Source organism: Ischnura elegans, chromosome X (genome assembly GCF_921293095.1).
Source record: "Ischnura elegans chromosome X, ioIscEleg1.1, whole genome shotgun sequence".
NCBI classification, from domain to species: Eukaryota; Metazoa; Arthropoda; class Insecta; order Odonata; family Coenagrionidae; genus Ischnura; species Ischnura elegans.
This window is the reverse complement of record NC_060259.1, coordinates 29,147,857-29,170,456: the sequence shown is the minus strand read 5'-3', so window position 1 is coordinate 29,170,456 and position 22,600 is coordinate 29,147,857. Positions and strand designations below refer to the sequence as shown.

At 37.8% G+C, this 22,600-nt stretch overlaps 1 protein-coding gene across 1 annotated transcript in view; it reads right to left on the bottom strand.

Moving 5' to 3' along the window:
* Positions 1-684: 684 nt before the first annotated feature.
* LOC124170858 (cyclin-D-binding Myb-like transcription factor 1) overlaps positions 685-22,600 on the bottom strand; it is a 54,374-nt gene continuing 32,458 nt past the window's right edge. The window contains exons 11-13 of the mRNA XM_046549867.1: positions 15,884-16,004; positions 11,258-11,331; positions 685-1,421 (exon numbers count right to left, since the gene is read on the bottom strand). Coding sequence (XP_046405823.1) covers positions 11,267-11,331; positions 15,884-16,004 — 186 coding nt within the window. The 3' untranslated portion in view covers positions 685-1,421; positions 11,258-11,266. The remainder of the gene's footprint in view (positions 1,422-11,257; positions 11,332-15,883; positions 16,005-22,600) is intronic.

Sequence of the window (22,600 nt, the reverse complement as noted above, 5' to 3'; positions counted from 1 at the left end):
GGATCCGATGTATCCGATGAAGTGCAATATCTGCGGATATTTGGATCCGAGGTATCCGATCCGACCATCCCTAATGTTTTTCCATTCCACCATCTCTTCATACAACTACAGGTTTCACTACATAGTGGCATCTCCATATGCAATGGAGAGTTTGATATATCTGTTCCTTGCTGCCTTTGTTACTTACAATCAGTACAAAATGTTTTTGACAAGATAGAAACATAAAATAAGAAAATATTTAACAGAGAGGAAAAGATTGAAGTGGGGTGACAAAAGAGATCATTTTAAAGGCTAATTTTGAATGTTTTCTCAACAGTATTCTGGTCTATTAATTTTACACAAACAGTGGAGGATGAAAAATGAATGCACCTGATAAATTGAAATAAGAAGGCAAAAATTAACCAAAACATATTCCTCTCAACCCTCTTTTCAAAGCTCTAGCAGATGAAGAAGCATTTTGCTTGTTTCTAGTTGTCTTTAGTAAAATTTTACTAAGTCACAAAGGTAAAAGTGAAAAGAATGCATTAAATTTAACATGAAATTGCTGCTATGCAGTGAAACCGACAGTTGAACAAAAATAGAAATGCTGTAAAATAATACAAATATCAACATGAATATCAATAACAGCAATGATTTAAGAGCAACATCATAAAAACATTGATCAAACCCTAGAGTAGTCAATAACTTTGATTGAAAGTGAATATGTATTACACAATGTTCTAACGGAACTTTTTCTCCGCAGTGGAAAATTTGATTTGTCTACGTATGACTGAGATAACTGAGTACTGAGATACATCAAAAAGAAATATACATCAGATCAGATGATTCAATATCAAATCCCAAGAAGCCCAATAACTTTCAACAATGCATCACGGGCAGAAATCCTCATCGAACAAAACAATAGAAATAACATATGGGCAAAGTTGCATTTCATATTCATGAAATCATTTTCTCGAAATCAATGGACAAAATTAATATAAATTAATTGATCCTGCAACAAATTAAAATTACTTAAAAAAAGTATTATATCATTTTCAAATAAATAAATGAAGCCAACAACGAAAATAGATCATAAAATTGTCCACTACACCAAAAGATAAATGCAATAGGCAATTTTCAGGTTCCTCAAGTCACCTGTACCATTATTTCATCAACTCAACCCAAATTTCATGTTGCTTGCACAGCCCTAATACAATTCTAAACAAAAATAAACTCCCTAATAAAGTCCCTCTAAACAACCTAAATTCTACGCAAACTTAACAATAAGTCTTATAAAATGAACAACTCTTAGAGCATAATGCACTGTGTTTCCAAGAAAATGCTGATTTGATATTCCCAGAGGTCAACTAGAAAAATTCAAAAGAAGAGATGTCCAAGCACCACAAAATATACCGCAACATATATAATATGCAGCAACATACCTGAAAAGAAAAAAAATAAAGTCAGCATTGCCCTAATAATGAATAATAATAGTGACAATGCAATGTCATCCAATACTGACAATCATCCATCAAACACTAGGATAAACTTAGCTTATTGATTCTAATATTCACAATGGACAGTTATAGAGGAACCTAACATTTTATTTTTATCAAATTACCTAATACGGCACTGCTCTTTTCAACTAATCATTTAGTCATTCATCCAGAAACAACATTGCCTTAGAAACAATAAACCTTACCTAGAAACATGAACTATTGTGTGTGGATCCAACACCTAATTACATATTTGATGTATTTATCAGCAATTTTAAAATTAAAATTAGACTCTAGGCAGAAAAGCCTACGCATGCAACTTACTGACTGTTTGTGGAGGAAAGCAAACTGATAATCCCATCCACTTGAGCCAATATGTGCTTTACACAGTTTCCAAACTGCTTTTAACACTTTTCCTGAGTATTAAGAGATGTGCACCCCCTTTGATTGCTTTGTTTCCACGACACTAATTGTTGATGGGCAAGAATATGGCTTAGCTTTCACATCTTCCTGTCTATATTGGTTAATGCATGGTACCATTAGCTCTCTGGCCATAGGTTATCATGCAAACAAATAAGTGGAGAATTCCTAGCAGCTGATGAACTAACCATTTACAGTCATCTCTCAATTATCCAGCCCCTCTGATCATCCAGTTTATGGATTATCCATGCTATTTTCCCTTCCCTACACACGAAATTTCGAAAAATATTCAAGAAGAAAATATAATGTATCTTTTTCAAAGATCGATACACTTCCATAAAATGCATATAAATTTGTGTACTTCACATTCAAATGTTTTATTCATCTACCTTACCCTTGTATGAGAGAGATTCAAATTAAAACCTTTAAAGGGAAAAAGAATTGCATTAGTAGTACAATTTATTTTGTAGCTGGCAGTAGCAATTCTCAAGGTTCACAACATGATCTGCAAGTAGTATAGTGATGCTGCAATTCTGGAGAAGGCAGCAGAATTCACAACAAGAAGCCTGCTTCACTATCCTTATGCACCAGCAGCAATCTATTTTGGGTTTTTAAACAGTAAGTACGGATATTCTACAAAAAGAAGAATCTTCATAGAGCTTAGAATACAAGCAAAGAAGTAAGGAAACAATTCATCAGATGCTACATATGGAGTATGTTTCTCCACGGAAGCGAGGCTTGGACGTTGACAGAAGCAGAGAAGTCAAGAGTGAAAGCATTCGAAATGTAGTGCTACCAAAGAAGTATGAAGATAAAATGTATTGACCGTGTAAATAACGAGGAAGTGCTGAGGAGAGTAGGAGAAAAGAGAAGCCTCCTAAAAACCTTAAGCAGAAGACGGGACAATCTAGTTGGCCACATTTTGAGGCACGATGGCCTGACGAAGACAATCCTTGAAGGACAAGTGGAAGGGAAGAAGGGCAAGGGACGGCCCCGAATGAGTTATATAGGACAGGTTATAAAGGATGTAAAAGAGAAGAAATATGTAGCTATGAAAACGTTAGTGGATAGAAGAGAGAAATGGAGAGCTGCGTCAAACCAATCTTAGGAATGTTGACTGATGATGATGATGATGATGATGATGATGATGAAGTAGGGATAGTCAGATCGGATACCTTGTATCCAAATATCTGCAGATATTGCCCTTCACAGGATACTTCGGATCCAAATTCGCTGAAGATATTGGATCTGGATCTGAAATTTTAAAATAATGCCTCAGTGAATGCAGCATCCCATAAGAGAGAGTGGAAAGAGTTCTGACCCTCTTTCCGCTTACCCTGTTGCACTACGACACTTATCCTACCTATGAACCATTTTGTTTAAAAGCTCTCGTAGGGTTTATGCAACAGAATTTCAGCCGTTAATTAATTTTGGATACAGATTTGATTTCTTCAGAAAATTTGGAGTCAACGTATCCGGTGAAGGGCATTATCTGTGAATATTTGGATCTGAGTATCCAATCCAACCATCCCTAATAAGCATCATAAGGTCAAGACAACAAATGAATACATACCTACTCATCTCTGAGCACCATAAATGCTGTGTAAATTGAGCTGAAAAATGCCGCGTTAAATTTTAGCATTGAAAGTGGAAAATTTTATAATTATCAAAAGTCTAAAAATACCACTGAAACAACTTGCGGAAGGAGTAAAAAAATTCCACAAATTTTTTTTACTTACTCAAAATGCTCAAAATAGGGATGCGTCTCTTACACAGGTGTGTCAATTACACGAGTTCATAAGGTATCAAATTCAAATACCTTATTCATATACCTTACCCAACAGACCTTGCTCCTAATGATTTTTATGAGTTCAGAGTACTCAAAGAAGCTATTGGAGGCAAGCATATCCAAAGTGACAAAGAGTTGAAAACCATTGTGAATGAGTGGCTGTAGGCAAAACTGAAAGATTTCGTTCAATGTGTATCTATGCACTTCCCAAGTGTTGGAAAACCTGTATTGAATGTCAAGGAGTCAATGTAGAAAAATGAAATACAAAAGTTGCTCCAATTTGTTACAATAATAAATTTTCTTTTTTCTCTTGTCTTGACCTCTTTTAATTAATGATCAAAAATTCCTGGAGAATAGGTCATATGATGCAAAAAGTTTTTTGCCAACATTTCGGTTTATTTTAAAACCTTCCTCAGGGCTATGAATGAAAAAATGAGAGTACAGTAAAATAATACACAATATTGATACATAAATAAAGGTCACATAACAGTGTTTTTTACAATAATACATGTGACTAAAAAAAATGAGAAGGGAATACACAAGAATTTTGACATACCTTAGTTTTGCACATATGTATTTGTTAGGGATGGGTCGAATAGTAGATTTCTCGAATTCGAATATCGAATTCGAATATTAAATCATTGCTCGAATATTCGAATACCTCGAATTTCGAATACCTCGAATACTAAACGATGAATGTGAAAATGTTTGACTAGGTCGCCTATGCAGCAGGAAACCCAAGATTTTGGCGAGTAATTGTGATTGCCTGTAAAGGATTCAAACAGGAATTTAGCTGATTAATGGAATATTTTAATTTTATGTAAACAATAGGGTAGTTTCCTTCATTAAAGAAAACGAAAGGTATTGATTGTGATTCGTTACCCACCATTAGTGTATTCATAATATACAAATTATTTCGTTCCAGAAATACCGGTTTAGACAAATGGCAATGCTCAATTTTACCTCATTTGAAAAAGGCCAGATTGGCGCCTATGCGATGCCACTCCACGTGACATCACAGGGACCTAGTTTCTACACGAGAGGATCGGAGTTTTACATCGTCTGAGGTTACTAATGCATGCATGAGGCACAGAGCTCAGGGAAACATGTCTTAATAATCACACATTCTGTTTGATAAGCTATTAATAATCCTTATTTAAGCCAAGCGCTACCAGCTAGCATGGTACTCGGCTACCTGCTAGCATCCTGCGTCGTAATAGCGCTCAGAGCCTCGCCCCAAGGTCACCTCACTTGCGGCAGCGGGAACCAGAACGACATCACGCGGAGTTTTCCCCGGCATTCATACTTACCCGTCGCGTTTTCGCGCGCTTGAAAATTTTCACTTTTAATTTAATCGCGAAAAATAGATATCGCCTTATAAAACTCTAAAAGCGTTAAATACATACTTCAGGAGTATTAATATTTCGATTTAGGCAATAAAAAATAATAGGAAACCACCCTATTTGAGCATTACGCCTCCGTCGTATTTCTTCTTCTTCCCGGTATTTATTTTCCTGCGCAAAATGCTTAAATAAAGTCAGAAATATGTCGTGTTTGGTCTTATTCTTTTTTAAATTACGCGCACATTACTAATATTTCAATCCAATAAAGGTGTAATAACAATTGCCGAAAGTCATTGTTAGACACCTTTCGGGCTAGTAGATGACTCATGCAGCAGTTGACCTCGAGAAAGGGGGATATTCGAAGCAGGTAGGTAGAAAAAGGTCAGTAGGTGAGAAAAGGGGGTGGGTGCGAGACACGTTTTTATTTTTCTCGCGTAACTTGATATTTTTTGAAGCTAAGGTTTTTGTAATACAATCCCTGCACGAGCTAGGATCTTTTGTTTGATTTCGGAGAAGAGGAAATCGTCAAGAGTGGTGAGGCGAATGCTGAATGGAGGGGGATAGCAGATCGTGGGAAATGCGCCAATGTCACTATCCCACGGCACTGACAATGAGTTCCTCCCTATGGTAGTTTCATCTCCTGGGGAAGATTCAAAATAAGTGCCTGTCATTTTTAGCCACAAAGGACACAAGGCAAATACCTCCTCTCATTTTATCAAAAGATGGATGCGGGAAAATGGTCAGTGGGGAGAAAGAGGGAAGGGTGAAACACGATTTTATTATTTTCCGGTAACTTGATATTTTTTTCAAAGCTGAGGTCTTCGTAATACGATCCCTGCACGAACCGGGACCTTTTTTTTTGTTTTCGGGGAAGAGGAAATCGTCTGAGGGGCTGGGGCGAAGGCTGAATGGATGGGGATAGCGGATCGTGGGAAATGCGCCAATGTTGCTATCCCACGGAACTGAGGTTCTCCTGATAGGGGACACCTGGGATTTTCGGATTTTTTTCATCCGATCAATTTCGGTTCCCCACGTCGAACTCTTTTCACCGCTCGAACCCGTGAATTTGATGTATTTCGTCAGCTTGCCTAAAACGGCGCTGCATGCACTAGACGACTAGAGTTCTCATTTTTCCGAGTCAACTACCAACGACGTGCGAGCGACAGTGTATGACGCGAAATTCAAAGTATTCGAGGTATTCGAGACGGTACCTTTGGCATAACTATTCGAGATCTCGAATATCGAATACTTTCTATTATTCGAGGTATTCGAGTATTCGCGGATACTATTCGCACATCTCTAGTATTTGTTTATTGATAGTAGGTAACTAAGCTATTACCTAACTTAGTTACCATTGATTTCGATTAATTAAATAAAACTTAAATTTTGCTATGGTTTTCAATGTCTCTTTTTTTATTACAGCTGTTAATTGATCAAGATATGTGAACCATTTCTTAGAATAGTCTTTTTCTAAAATTAACCTCATGATCTAAAATTTCGGCGTTGTCAAAATCGAAAATATGGCCATCGTTTATGCTACGGCTAGCAAGGGCACACAATGTTATACCACCTTTTATTGATGACTTGTGTTGTGAAATCCTGTTTTTTTTAATACTGTGATGTTTGTCCTATATAGCAAGTGTTATAACCGAGGCATAAAATTTTATACATTATATTACTTTTCAGATTTTTAGGGGTTTCTTGATTTTATTTTTGTGTATAGAAGCTTGTTTAGAGTGTTATGAGTTTTGTGTGCAATTTTATAATTTATTTTATTGAATACCTTCGTAATTTGTTCAGATAATTTATTAATATAGATGATCCCACGGTATGGGGATGTTGTTGAATTTGAATGTTGAATGAAAAAAAAACTGTTTCATAACCCTTATTTATGTATCAATATTGTATATTATTGTACTCTCATCTTTTCATTCATAGCCCTGGAGGGCAAGTCTGTAACTTTGGGTGCCTCATTTTGGAGAAAGAGCTCTCGCCCAAAGTTGTCTCCCGACCCAAGTCTGTAAATGGGTAGAGAAAACTGTTTCCCCCAAGCAGATGGAAGAAAACTCGCTCCGATGTGTAGTGTGAAAAATTTCTAAGGCGAATCTGATATTGGAGCTTGAGTAAAGAAAAATTAATCATGTGCATTTCTAAAACATTTGTAATTTTATGTCAAACTCAGTGATGCAAACATTTTCTATATTGAATGCATAATAACCTCATTAAGACGTCCTTAAGTCGGGACTACTTTTTTGACCGCGCACAGTGATTCCTTGCTTGCGAGGCTAAATTCAAGTGCTGGTAAATTTTGCTTGTCACCATGTTAAATTCTTCATTTTGTATCAGTTACAACTCCACCAAAGTTGAAAATTAAGAGTATATTTCAAATGTGAACACAACTTTTGCTCGCTGCTTCGAGATTTCTACAAACATCTTTTGTTCCAAAATTGTGATAATTTCAACGTGATAACTCCCATTAATCTACTGCTGATAATCACAATGCCAGTGGTTGTAATGCACACAAAGTTTGATAAGGTTGAAAAATATCAGCTAAGAGTTGTAATTATCAATGCTCCATCGTGATTGAATTGTAAAAGTGCTATTACACTATCAATAAATGTCTGACAGTAATGCAAACATTGTCAGTGGCGTGTTCACCTCCATTGTTCATCGTAGGTAGATTGACATTTCACAATCACGCTATCAGATCAAAGCTGTGCAAAGTTTGTTTTTCTAGTATATTAGCGAATATTAGTGAGAAAAGTCACATATGCCACTATCGTGGGCTAATTTATGGCTTTAAATCAGTGAATAAATAGTTGCTTTTATCATAACAAACTCTGTGATTGTAAGTTGTTCATGATGAATATAAGAATGGTGGTGACTTTCAGTTTTTGATAATTTTATTTGCCTATATCTCACTTTATATTTATGGTGTGAGCTAAAATTTCGTTTGTGGATATTCCTTTATTATGGAAGTACGTTGTAGCTTGTGTATGTGTTGGCAGGGGAACCGATTCGCGATCTCACATGTTGTGTGCAGACTGTTTTACTGGGCATTCGTATACGTGAAAGCAATGAAATGTTGAAACTCTGTCACATTATCATGAAATAAAAGTTTCTTTAAACAATAAATGCATTTCTCGTGTTTCTTTGACTGTCCACCGCTTTTCATAGATAAAAAACATTAATTTTGTTTGAAAAACATTACATAAAATTCCCTCATTTTTACCAGCTTTTTTCCATTAGTCAGAATTAATAGAAATGTACCAATGCAATAGCAATACTTTAACATTAATGAAAGCAAAAATATAACTTAAATTATCAGTTAAAACTGAATCTGGAGAATGAAAATTGCCTCCAATAGGGTAGTTTCCTTCATCAAAGGAAACAAAAGGCATTGATTGCGATTCGTTACCCACCGTTAGCACATTCATTATATACAAATCATTTGGTTTTATAAATCCCAGTATAGAAGAATGTTAATGGCCAACTTTAACCTCATTTGAAAAAGGCCAGATTGACGCCCATATGATGCCACTCCATGTGACGTCACAGGGACCTAGTTTCTATACGAGTAGATAGGAGTTTTACATCGTCTGCGATTACCAATGCATGCATGAGGCATAGAGCTCAGGCAAACATCTCTTAATAATCACCAATTAAAATTGCCTATGGTCGGAAAGTTACCTTCGTTTGATAAGGTATTAATAATCCTTATTTAAGCCAACCACTACCTGTTAGCAGCCTGCATCGTAGCAGTGCTCATAGTCTCACACCAAGATGGCCTCACACTGAGGCAGCCGGAACCAGAATGACGTCAAACGGGCTTTCCCCAGCATTCATACTTTGCCATCGCATTTTTCGCGTGCTTGGAAAATTTCGCTTTTCATTTAATCGCGAAAAATAGATATCGTCATTCAAAAAGCGTTAAAATATGTACTCCAGGAGTAATAATCTTTCGATTTAGGCAATAAAAATAATAGGAAACCACCCTATTCTGGAAAATAAATTGATGTTTGTTTGAATAATATAGAACTAATTAAAAGAAATACTTGATTTACCTCAATTTCTGTCCTTAGGTCAATGCTTTCATCTGCTTTTGTGCAAAATATTTTCCATGTTACAGAGCAAAATGTGGATATCATGACCAAAGTTGTGTATTATCGATTATCACTGTATTTTGATTATCCTAGCCTTGCCGTACATCCATAAGCATGTATAATTGGGAGTAAACTGTGCATATGGACCACTTGAATAATTCCCAAGACAGACACAGGATACTCCCACAGCAACATTCAACACATAATAACTGGTATAATCACTATTGGGACGGTATGAGGATGGCACATAAACAGCAATAACATGAGTAAAGGTCATGAAACAGAGAAAATCTCTAAGAAGAGTTGACCAATGCATCGAACACCAGAGACAGAGGGGGCTCGCAGAACAGCACTACCAGGTTATGGCAATACATAAGAACAACATATACTGATAATAATAATAATAATACGTCTTTATTGGGCGAGATTGGGACTAGAGAGTCCCATCTTCCATCTAACCCCTACCAGGTAAAGAGTAATACAAGGGGTGGTTCAGCAGTAAAGACGGTGGCAATTATGTCATAAAAAGGTGTACCCTAGCTCACTAAATTTACAGAACAAGAGTTTCAGGAGGGACTTGGTTACATGCATGATGATTACTAAAGAATTTTACTACACTATGTTGCTCATGAACTTCCTCTGTGACCACGTCTGAAAACATTTACCATACAAGAATTAATTTTACATACATATCAGTATTAGTAGCTATTTCAACTCGATCATTTGTAGAAATTTGATATTTACCAATAAGTTGTTTAATTCATCTATCACTTAAACCATATCAAGATAGATTACTTCAGCACTAATGTGCTTCTACATTAAAACAAGGGAAGACAAAAGATCTAATGAAGAATAATGAAGACTGTATTTGCTGAAGAAAAAAAATTACTTCACTACTCATTACACCCATGCCTCGCCTAGCGCAAGGGATGTGTTCCTTGGGGTCTTTGCACTAATCAAATTTGCGTTATGCGAGAGCATTTCAATATTGGGAAGATAGGGATGCGTTCCTGGTAGCATTAGTGTTGGGTATCGAATTACCTATAAACTAATCCTTTTCATAGCCTTAGGAGAACTTCTTTATGTAAACATTTATAGTTTCAAATATCTTTAAAGATACTAGGCACAAATAACTGCCTGGGATAGAGGGACATCATTCAACCATTTATCATAAATCCAGGTATTTAGAAGTCTTTCCATTTTTCCAGCAATGAACTTCGCATATTTGTCGACCGCTTGGCTGAAGATGGTGCGGCTGATGTCGCTGACGTTTTAACCTAGTCTTTATTCAGAATAATAGTGTGGATTGTTGACGTCATGAGCTTTAACTTACGCACAATATTGCTTTGACGCTATGTATTTTGAAAGCAAGTGATCACTTTCAATTTCTCTTCTTAGGTTATGCTTTTCCTTGATAGCTTCTTTACTTTTCTATCCCATTCCTATTTTTTGCCATTGTTCACTTGATTTTTACTCCATATGGCTCTATCAAAATCACCTTCTACTGCTGAACAGCTGCCACACTGTATTCCTGCTACCACAAAGGGCCAGCAGTAGCTGCTGGGAAGGAATGAAGCCTTTGTGTTTGAGACTCTCTCTCGGACTCTTTTATGTGGTGATGCTATTCATACGCAATTGGGCCTCTGCTCCCTGATGACCTTGAAGGCTGGACAGGTACTACCCTTAACGTGGTAGTCAATTCGCCCGATAAACTATGACGGCAAAAAAGACGTATCTAACCATATTGCTTAAAAACTCTCATTTCCTCTAGCTCCAAACTTAATTAATGATCTAAATTTACTGATGCTATTCAGTTAAGGAGACGAGAAAAATTACTTAGGTAGGTCGGCTGTCCAGATGCATGATGAGTAATGTTTATGGTCATTGCACAGCAATGGATCTCAATGAATACATAAACAAAGAATAAAATATGAGGCAACCAATACTATTAATATGTGTAATTTTGTGTGTACTTAGCGCAAGTTCACATTTTATAAAGAGAGTATTAAAGGTTATTTGATAAGGCTAAGCAGCGTTGGGATGTTTCCCCAAGGAACGAATTTGTGCTATAATGAAATTGAGCTAAGCGAGGCATGGATATACATATGCAATTTCAGACATACTTACTGTGATTAGCTACCCTCTCCTTTCCTTTGCCTCCAATACTCTTGAATCGCTAGCTGAATTTTCCAGAGGGTGATCTGCAAGATGAATGATATAAAACAACAGTACAAATATTAAAATCTTGAAAATTCTACTTTCAAAGAGACTGACAAGTTAAAAATAGAAAAGCACCGAAAGTTCTCATCATTAACCCTTTCCACATGAGAGGTTATGAGTTTCATTTGCAAAACTTTTATACATTGAAGGGTTATATTTGGCTTAGTGGGAAATACACTACGTATACAGCATTACTGCCTAGTTTTAATGGATCCACAGGATTGGGTTTTGTGTTGGCTAGGGTATTGGCAACTCATTCAGACTTCTCGTGTTCAAACACTGGTGGTGATGGACGGTTTTCCATGAAAGCTCATTCTATACTTGTGTGATGTGCAGATGGAACTGCGAGTACAGTATTCTGTCCGTCTTATGGAATGTTAAGCTAATGGCACCTTTCATAAAAAGCGGGATAAAGCTGACGCCGGCTTTCTCGGCATCTTATCTTTTTTAACCAGCTCTCAAGGCGTTATCTGTAGCTCACCTCTAGTAAATACCTGGCCATTGGTTCAAATCTGGGAGAATTCCTAATTGACATCCCCTCTAATGATCCTTGCAGTGTGATGAGCTGAATTTCTAGTCTTGTTTGTACACTTGAAGTGGCCCTCTGAATTGATCAAATCCCTTAAATTGATTGATTTAATTTCTTCAACATTTGGGGTAGAAAACTATGTGACTGAAGGAAACCTACTATTGCATTTGAGCCAATTGGATATAACTGTGAATGTCAGCCGCTGAAATAATTCTAAGGGAATGTAAAATGGAAATTGAGTAACAATCTAGATTTATATAGAGATTATTTAATTTCCTTTTCATTTATTACTCATTGCTAGAGGTTCGTGAAAGTGGTTTATTTTTTGCCAAAATTCGTTTAAAAACCATGTGATTTCGGTGCTATAGAAAATCTTGGCGGTGTTATTATAATGCTGTAATTTTTGCCACATTTTTAGGTGTTTTATTATTTTATGGTACACGTTGCAAGAATACTTTTACTTTTATTAAGCAGTTTATATAACATTTAACACAATTTCGATTGTACAAAATTTCTGATAAAACTAAATGAAAGAAATGGTTCTACTTATATTGGTTGAAGGTATATAAATAGTTCAAGTATGTAGTCTTGGTGAATATGATCGGCAAACGGCAAATCCCCACTACCTTATATGTATACTTCGAGATACATTCCAGAATTTTTGCATTGTCAAGTTTCTCTACACTAAATAAAGCCTTTAAAAATGCTTCTGTTGAAGCAACAACAAGCTCCTCCTTCGCTTTCTTTGACTTGAGTGACTGTGCGTTCAAATGATAGCTGTCGTTCCGTGGGTCCCCTGTCTTTCGCAGGTTTATGTATATTGCTGCTGATGTGCTTTAACAAAGTGTCACATCTTTCAAATTTTTACCTTTTATCGCAAACTTTGCACAGTAATACCGTATAAGCGCATGTAAGAGGCGCACCTTTTTTCCCAGAAATTGCAGCCAAAAATGGGGGTGCGCCTCTTACATAAACTTCTTATCTTCCCCCCTCCCCTTCACCGGTCGCAAGTCCAAGGGGAACTGAGTGGCCTTGGTTTTCAGCGTGAGTCAGTCATCTGAAACCCTGGGTCAAAAACAAGCGGCAGGGAGGGGAGTTTCTCCCTTAATGACGTATTTTTAAAATGCTCCTGTTTGCTTTTCTTGTAAGCATCGTGCCGTCACGTCGGTACCCCAGAGGTGAACATGGAAAAGATCGCGCGGGGTTTTTCGCTCCGGAGGGCGCGCTAAATTTACTGCTACGAGTGGGCATCCTGCGGCATTTATACTGCATATAGTAATCGCTTATCAAACGTAGAGAAACACGTAGTTTTGAAGGACATACGTGGTCAATAGACAACATCTGTCTTGCCGAGCAATTTCCATTACGCTGAGGACCTGGTTTTTCAAAAATCATCTTCAGACGCTAATATGAGGATTTTTGCGACCGAAAATTATATTGGTGTCAAAACCTGCTGTTTAAAAAATTCGAATGAGTGTGTTCATTGTTGGACTAAGTGGTGGACAGAAGAAATCGGAAATGATGTTGAACACTGATCCATCACCCATCCATTGAAGTGGGTGATCAGTATGGTGTTCATTACAGAAAATCTTCAAAACCAACAGAAATGGGAACTGATAAACATATTTTCAATAGTAAAATGATATGTATGACCTCTTGGCTTCAGTATTAAACCAGCATGTTAACACCAATGCAGAATTTTCATCCACCTCTCACAACCGAGTTACCCTCTTTTGCAAATCCCTAACTCATCTTAGGGTGCGATTCATAGACGGCACTTTAGGCTAAAGTATACTTTAGCCGGGCTAAAGTCTGCTTTTTCCGTTTCATAAACGCCACTTTAGAGGAAAAATGGCCGAATCGTCACTTTACCGTAAAGTGTCCAACCGGAGCTCACTTTAGGGCTAAAGTGTCCTTTACGGATGAATAAATATGGCTGCACTGGCTGTTATTGAAGTTGAAATATGAAGATATTTGGGTTACGGAAATGAATATGAACTAATTTTTTGGTGAGAACACAGCAGCAAACTGGCCCGTTTCAAGAAATAACCATACAAGTAATATATGTCTTTTCCCTGAATATATATCGAGTCGGTATTGATGGAGATGACCCAATTCTTATATTTTGAAGTTTAACTCTATCGGTCGTGTGATAATTACAACACAGTAATTGGTTGAACAGGTTGGCATAATTTATGTTGATTTTATATACAAGTTAATTGTTAAGTTCTTAGGTTATTTATACGTTCATATTCTAGAATTTTCCTTAAAGATACTTGAATATGATAGCAAAATTCTGTTTACATTGGCATCAATAGCCTTCGTAAACAAAGACTTGATTTTCATATCGTTTGGCCAGCCAAATACTAGTTTCTACACCTTGCATTGCATTTTAAGCGTTTTCATTCAATATTTGCTTAATGTACTCTTTCCGTATGCCTCCATATCACGCTTAACATGTTTCTGTGATTGTGAAACTAGAGTCGAGTTTCTGTTTCGTTTTTCGACTATACATTTGCATGTTTACAATGATGATATAAGATCTCGTCATGAAAGGCAGCAATAAAAGGTAAAACGTACTTTCCTTCATAGCCATATTATCAGCAGCAAAGCAATGTTTTCTCGAGGATGTAGGATTGTTATGAAATGTTATTTACGCAGCATCACAGACTTCACTGACATTTTTTACTGCAAAATTCGTGAATGGATACTCGGGTTAGGTATTCACATATGTCGAGGCATCTTTTAAAGTAGACAAAGAGATATTTATTGATATAAGTCCATTCTCACATTCAACATGTTTCATTGCGTGGCCATTCATTCATTGGTTTTGATGATATAGATATTCTTGACTGTACATTCTCGTCGATTTCTCTAGAATATATAACCCCTTAGGTCAACATTCCAAGAATTAAAATATTGGTAAGCACAAAAGAATTCAACAAACACCCATACCTCATTCAAAATATGCGTCCAACTGAGACAACCACTGATCGGTAAATCTTCAAATTAATTGGCAGTTTCAAGTTAACGCGAGAGAATTTCACTATTTCACCCACCTTCAATGAACGAACACCATCAAACTTCGACTAACATGTAGTCCAAACAACCGTATGCAGTTAATCATAGAAAATGATCATAAAATGGCGTGAAAACATCAGCATTTGAATATTTACTTCGCTGGGAACATCGAAGGGCATTACCAATGCACGAAGCTAATTAAAAGTGATCTTTTATTCAGCCAACTCAGTCATTAACGTACAAAAAAGCTAGTGGGGAAAAGCTTTCAATGACGCAGTATTCATTTACATTTGCACATAATATGAGAAAACGAGAAAATACAGCTTAATAAGTCTTAGCAAAATACAACACGAAAACCCAGTCGCCAGAAACATGTAAACAAGTACGGATTTAATATCGTGTGTCATCTTTTTCTTCACTTTTTCGCAGCGTTCATTGCCAACACTCAAAAATTTCAATGCATGATCGAGACTTTAGGAGCTAAAGTTCCACTTTATAAAGTGAGATCCTTGGAACGACTCTGAAACGAACTTTAGCTAAAGTCTCACTTTACCGTAAAGAGAGACTTTGTAAAGTGAGCAATTTCAGTGTCGTCTATGAATCGCACCCTTAAAATTTATTATTCCTCTTGGCTCCTACTCAGCTTAAAATTTATTTCTTACTTTTTAGTGAAAATATTTAAAAAATTGGCTTGAAATAATAAAATGTTCAACAATTTAGCATTATTACTGTCCAAATTATTGACATTTTATAATTGAGTTTTCCTTACTCGTCACAATGGCCACTTTTTAGCAATTCTTCCAATGACTGCCATGTCATAAATTAACTTTGAAAGTTTAAAGAGGCAAATTAGTGAATTCCTTTCAGTAAGTCTATAACATATTTTTTTAGAAATATCAACAACTATCATCCCTCGACTCCAGCAATAGCCGAAAAAATATTACCCTTAAACAAAAAAGTAAAGTCAGTCAAATGAAATTTACCCTCAGTTTCATCCACGGTATTTTGCTGCAAAAGTGAGGTTGCCTCTGCACTTGATATAATCAACTGTGCAGAAGGGTTAACTTGGACCGTAACATTTTCATTGCTCGCCAATGCCTCCACCTGTAATGTAAGGATATAATGGTATTTATCCATCCATTCTCAATAAGAATATCACCAAAAATAAATTATTAATGCAAGCACAAACATTCTTATCATAATGACATAATTCTCGGTACCTCTAAATCATACATAACATAATAGCTTATGGGATGATATATATATCAAAATCTATCTCCACAAATCATTAATCAAATTGTGGCAGGAAGAGGGTAAAAGATAGAAAATATGCCAGGTCACATCCATCATGTCATCTTGTCTTCAACAATAGAAAAATTCCTCCTAAAATGTACACTCGGCTACAATTATGTTAGTAATAGCAAATCACTTGGCTTCACTGAATTCTATGGAAGCCTGATTTATGCTGCCACTTTCCTGGCTTATTTATACGGTTTAATAATGCCTTCAGCGCTGGAATGATCATGGAGTAATCCATTTACTCCCAACAACAAGGCCACCTGACATTGCTCGGGAAATATAGTAACCAGAGAAGTGGGAAACTTGGAATTCATGGTCACATGGCAGGATTTATAGGTAAGGGAACAAAGCAGGTATGATGGTGGTATACATATGTAACAGCAAACAATTGAAAAAACAATTTTCATATACCAAACACTGGATCAGATTATAACTCGCTCCACAATAATAATCATTATGTGTGTCCGTACGTGGGTAAACCAAAAATGTTGTGTGAACGCACACCCCAACAAAAAGTTTTGCATAAATAGAATTAATAGTTATGTCTAGAATCCTAAGAGTTAAAACCCTTTTAGAGTGCTAAACAGTTCGCCTGCCCACCAGGATGTCCAACAACTTAAGTTATATCATGTGACGTAAAAACAGTTATGAGAAAATGACACAAAGGATGTGCCAGACACAACCAGAAATAGCACTATGAGCTATAAGAGGATGAGATGCTCCTAGCAGGGCCAGATTTACCATAAGAAAAAATAGGCACATGCCAAGGGGCGTCACAGTCCAATGGGCGCCTTCTGTTGGGCAACCAGCAATGATCTGTACCGGAGGCACCCCCAAGTGCACCACCATCAACCGGCTTATTACATGGGTTCCATCTGCCTGCAGGTGCCCTCTTTGCTAGGGCTTTAAATGTGCTAAGTTAGGATTATAGCAGAACTTGAACTGCGATGCCATAATTAGTGAATTTGCCGAAAAGACGACAAGAAGGAAACTTTTGAAGTAGTTCTCGTTGTCTTGGAGGCAGGCCCCACTGTCTTCATTCATGTTTTTAATCTACAGCTTAATTTTTCCAGATGATATTGAAGGAAGATATGCAGTTGGCTGTTTTTGTATTTTAGAGGCTTTCTTCAATTGAAAATGTAGTTCGTACCACTGCTCTTCGTGTGTTTTAAAATTAGTTGATTCATAGTATATGTCGTGCTACTGCAGTTCATTCAGTTACAGCAGTACGTAATATTTTTATTTTTGAGTTACTCTTCCTTTTTGATGTATGAATTTAAGCTAGACATTATTTTTGGAAAGGGTACACATAAAGTATTTTAGTAGCATAAAAGTTAAACTCTCGCGGCTGAGCTTAAAGCCACCGAGTGCGTCCACCGGGTTGCGGATGGTGGGTCGACCTTTAGATATAGAGGTTAGCTGCGAGATAAGTGAGTTCTCTCGTCGAATAAGCAGTCGTGGACAAAAAGCGGCGGTATTCTGAGGGGGTATTGGGCTACCCTTGGGTAAGGTAGGCCATTTAAAAGATACCAAAACCTGTGAAGATACCGTGACTTGGCGACTGGGGGCCGCCAATAATTATGCCTCTCATCACCCGGGGGAGAGGGCAGCAGCTCTTCTTCACATGTGCGAAGGTGGAGACCATACTGGTCGGTACAGCGACACACATTCCACTACGGGCGTGGTAACATTTACTTTAACGGCTGTAGTACTGCGATGTGGAAGGCAAGGGGAAACCACCACATTATCATCCCGAGGAGTCACAGCTACTCCACTCAATTTATATAATGACATGATGGAATTCTCTCGGGTAAAATATTCCGGAGGTAAACTAGTCCCCCATTCGGATCTCCGGGCGGGGACTACTCGAGAGGGTACATCGGTCAAACGAGATAGAATGTTACGGATAGGAACATGGAACCTCAGATCACTTCGTACCTGCGGTGAGCTAGAGTACTTGAAGGTGGAGATGCGAAGAATGAACCTCGATGTATTAGGCATCAGCGAAATGAAGTGGCCCCAGGAAGGAGACTTTTGGAGTGGAAGCTACAGAATGATACACACGGGATCGCTAAATGGTAATGCTGGAGTAGGCATAATGCTTAGAAAGAGCGCCGGGATGCGTGTTAAAAGCTACCTGCAGTTTAATGAAAGGATAGTAATGGTGAAGATAGATACTAAACCCGTAGCTACTGTAGTGGTACAGGTTTACATGCCTATGTCAGATTATGAAGACGAAGAAGTAGAAGATGTCTACCAAGATATAGCGGAAGTTATCAAGCAGGTAAGAGGGGAAGAAAATCTTATTATTTTAGGGGACTGGAACGCTGTCATCGGCGAAGGTCAAGACGGAATAATAACTGGGAAATATGGGTTGGGTAACCGAAATGAAAGAGGAGAAAGGCTACTTGAATTCTGCACGGAGCACAGGCTAGTGGTTGCCAACATTTCATTCAAACATCCCCTGCGAAGAAGATACACGTGGAAGATGCCAGGAGACCGTAGAAGATTCCAAATCGACTACATTCTAGTGAAACAAAGATTCAGGAACCAGGTGAAGGACTGCAAAAGCTATCCAGGGGCAGATATCGATAGTGACCATAACCTAGTTATGATGAAATGCCACCTTAAATTTAAAAAGTTGAAGAAAGCCGTGAAAAACATATGGCAGGTTGAAAAATTGAGGGAGGTTCAGCATCAACTGGCTTTTAAAGAGGCTGTAGAAAATAAAATAGGGGAGGATCAGACCAACAAACCAATGGAAGAGAGTTGGAAAACCATTAGAAGTGGTCTGCAGGCGGCAGCTGAGGAAGTTCTTGGTAAAAGAAGAGTCGTTATGAAAAAACCATGGATCACGCAGGAAGTATTAGATCTCATTGAAGAAAGAAGAAAATACAAGGCTGCGAAAACAGAGGAAGGACAGAATCGTTACAAGAGGATAAGGAACGAAATATGTCGTAAAGCGCGGAAGGCTAGAGAAACGTGGATGAAAAGCATTTGCGAAGACGTGCAAAACAATCTTAAACATGGAAAAGTAGAGGCCGCCTATAGGATAGTGAGGAACCACTTTAAGGAAAGGGGCGTAAGATGTAATACCCTTAGGGGCAAAAACGGAGAACTATTGATTGAAAACGAAGAAAAGGGGAAGAGATGGAAGGAATATCTGGAAGATTTGTACAAAGGAAGTCGCCTCAGAACGAATGCTATCGAAAACGAGAGGGAAGTGGATGCCGATGACATGGGAGCCCCAATTTTAAGATCGGAATTTGATGTGGCTGTAAGAGACCTCAGGATAAATAAAGCGTTTGGCATTGATGACATTCCTGCAGAACTAATCAAAAATTCAGGAGAGAAGACGTTGAGCCAGCTATACAAAATCATTAGTGAAATGTATACGACAGGTGAGATACCAAAGGATTTCGAGAGGAACATTATAATCCCTATTCCTAAGAAGAAACGAGCAGAGAAGTGCGAAGATTTTAGGACCATAAGCCTTACTACACATGCATCAAAGATACTGACAAGGATCATCTATAGAAGAATAGAACGAAAAGCAGAAGAGTACTTGGATGAGGACCAATTTGGATTCAGAAAAAACAAAGGCACAAGGGAAGCAATATTGGCCCTAAGACTGCTCATAGAAAAGAGAATGGAAAAGAACAAGCCAACATTCGTTGCGTTTGTGGACTTAGAGAAAGCATTTGATAACGCTGATTGGAGCACAATGCTTGGAATCCTAAAGGAAATTGGGGTTCTTTATAATGACAGAAGAATCATCCACAGTTTATACAAAAACCAAGTAGCCGTGATAAAATCAGGGCCCAGCTGTAAAGAAGCAAGAATTAAGAAAGGAGTGCGACAAGGCTGTACATTGTCACCCGTAGTTTTCAACGTTTACATTGAAAAAGCCATTAAGGAAATCAAAGAAAAGGCATTGGGAGTGAATATCCATGGAGAAAAAATAAGCATGCTAAGATTTGCCGATGACATAGCCGTTATAGCAGAAACAGAGAAGGATTTGAAAAATATTCTGGTTAATATGGGTAGGGTAATGAGTAGATATCAACTGAAAATAAGCACGAAGAAAACCAAGATCTTAGTATGCAGCAGAAGAGAAGAAGTCAAGACCAACATTAAAATAGGGAGGCAAAAACTGATAAAAGTGGATGAATTTTGTTATTTGGGAAGCAAGATAACTAGTGACGGGAGAAGCAAGAAAGAAATTATCAGCAGAATAGCCCAGGCGAAGAGAGCATTCCACCAAAAGAGAGACCTGCTTACAGCGGGAAACTTAAATATGGATGTAAAGAAACAATTTATAAGGACCTACATCTGGAGTATGCTCCTATATGGAAGTGAGGCATGGACAATGACCGCAGCGGAGAAAGCAAGGATAGAGGCCTTTGAAATGTGGTGCTACAGAAGAATGATGAAAATCAAATGGATCGACCGAGTTAGTAACGAGGAAGTCCTAAGAAGGGTAGGAGAGAAGAGAAGCCTCTTGAAAACCTTAATAAGAAGACGGAACAACCTTATAGGCCACATCTTGAGACATGATGGCCTGATGAAGACAATCGTCGAAGGACAGGTGGAATGCAAGAATGGAAAAGGAAGACCTCGAACAAAATATATGGAACAAGTAAAGAGAGATGTGAAAGAGAAGAAATACGTAGGAGAGAAAAAAGATTAGCTGATAGGAGAACTGAGTGGAGAGCTGCGTCAAACCAATCCTAGGATTGTTGACCAGTGATGATGATGAAAAGTTAAACTGTTTCATAAAGTTTTGCTCCAAGCCGTTTTTTAAATTGAATTGTCTATGTTTTCCCAGCGTAAAAATTCAAGCATAAACTTATGCTGTCAGCCATATATCCGTTTATTCTTTTTTTCCGAACCTTAATTCATGCAAGTGGCTATGCCTTATCATAAAAATCAGGGAGGAGGGTCTCAAGTGAGGAGGGGTGCTCAAAGGAGAGGTGCCTATAGCATAACTTTGGGTAAATCCAGCACTGGCTCCTACGTACTAACTATGGCCGCAACCTGTGCAGCCATAAAGCGGACAGACAAACAGATCTCCTCGTTTATACATATGGATATGTATTTGCAATGCAGTATATCAGTGCTCACAAGAAATAGCATTGAAAAGTTATTGATTTCATTGACTAGGTCATCTCAAATATAAATTTTGGTTAACAATCCTAATTTTAGTTTATTCCCCATGAAATTCTCATCTGAGTCATGGCTTTCGAACATCCTCCTCATTATGTTGTCCATAGGTGACGACAGCTTCCCGATCCATCCTGCTGTCATCTTCAGGTCAGAAGTAGCAATGCATAAATTTGGCTGTCTTATTTAGGCACTTGGGGGACCAGAGATCGATTCTGATTGGTTGGTTCTCTTGTTGGCTCTGATTGGTACAGTGGAACCTCGATCTGTCGTTTTTCAGGGGGATGGATGAAAAGAACGATGAATGCGGGAAAACGATCAATGCGGGAATGGTTGTCCGGGTTGCCTATGTCCCAGGATCCGCTGGATTTTTGCGAATTATGACATTCATTAATGGATTCAAACGAGATTTCAGCTGATTACAGGAATATTATTACACTATCGAAACACTTAGGTCTGATTGTTGATTCGACTTATCTCTCTTTCTAAAATCCTAAAGGAACAAGCCGCCTTGCTAAAAAAATGTTTGCACTCCACTCGGAATTTTCACGGCTATTATGCATTTCTGTCTGATGTAAAAATTCTTATCCATCAAATGCCATTTCAAGTACACGTATTTACTAGAGAAATGTTCGTGTTATGCCTCAAACAACTGATTTCGCCGTCGCAGTGATTGGTTATGAAATGGATCAAGAAGGCCAAGAATAAGAATAAAACTAATAAAAATGAAACCGGACTCCATTGAACCCACGCGGAAAACACTCGCTAGTTTTAAGTCAACCCACCCCGGAAAGTACGGAACCACTCGTGCGAGGTGAAGTTCGGCACTAATGCTATCGCGTACGGCGTAGGCAGAACTTACTGCAGAGGGTGAAGCATGACCATATGACTGCGCAATGAAATTTTTTATCCTATATATACTTACCCACTCATTTCTAACAATAAGTAGCGTAGCTCTAGATGAGCAGATGAATTCAGATTGCTAGTCGAGAGAAACAAAATATCCAGAGAAGACATCGCTTCGTTAGCAGCTCAGACAAGTGAAACTTGTAGCATAACTCGTAAATTGTAACCAGACGCCCTGTTTTCTAAAAAAATCGCATCAACTGCCGTGAAGCTCTCTATCAGCTGCGAGGATATCGTTATTCGCCAGAAATCACCATCGTATTATTCCAACTCTTTCCTTGCTTAAAATGCTTAAATAACGTTAGAAATACGTCATGTTTGGTATCAATCTT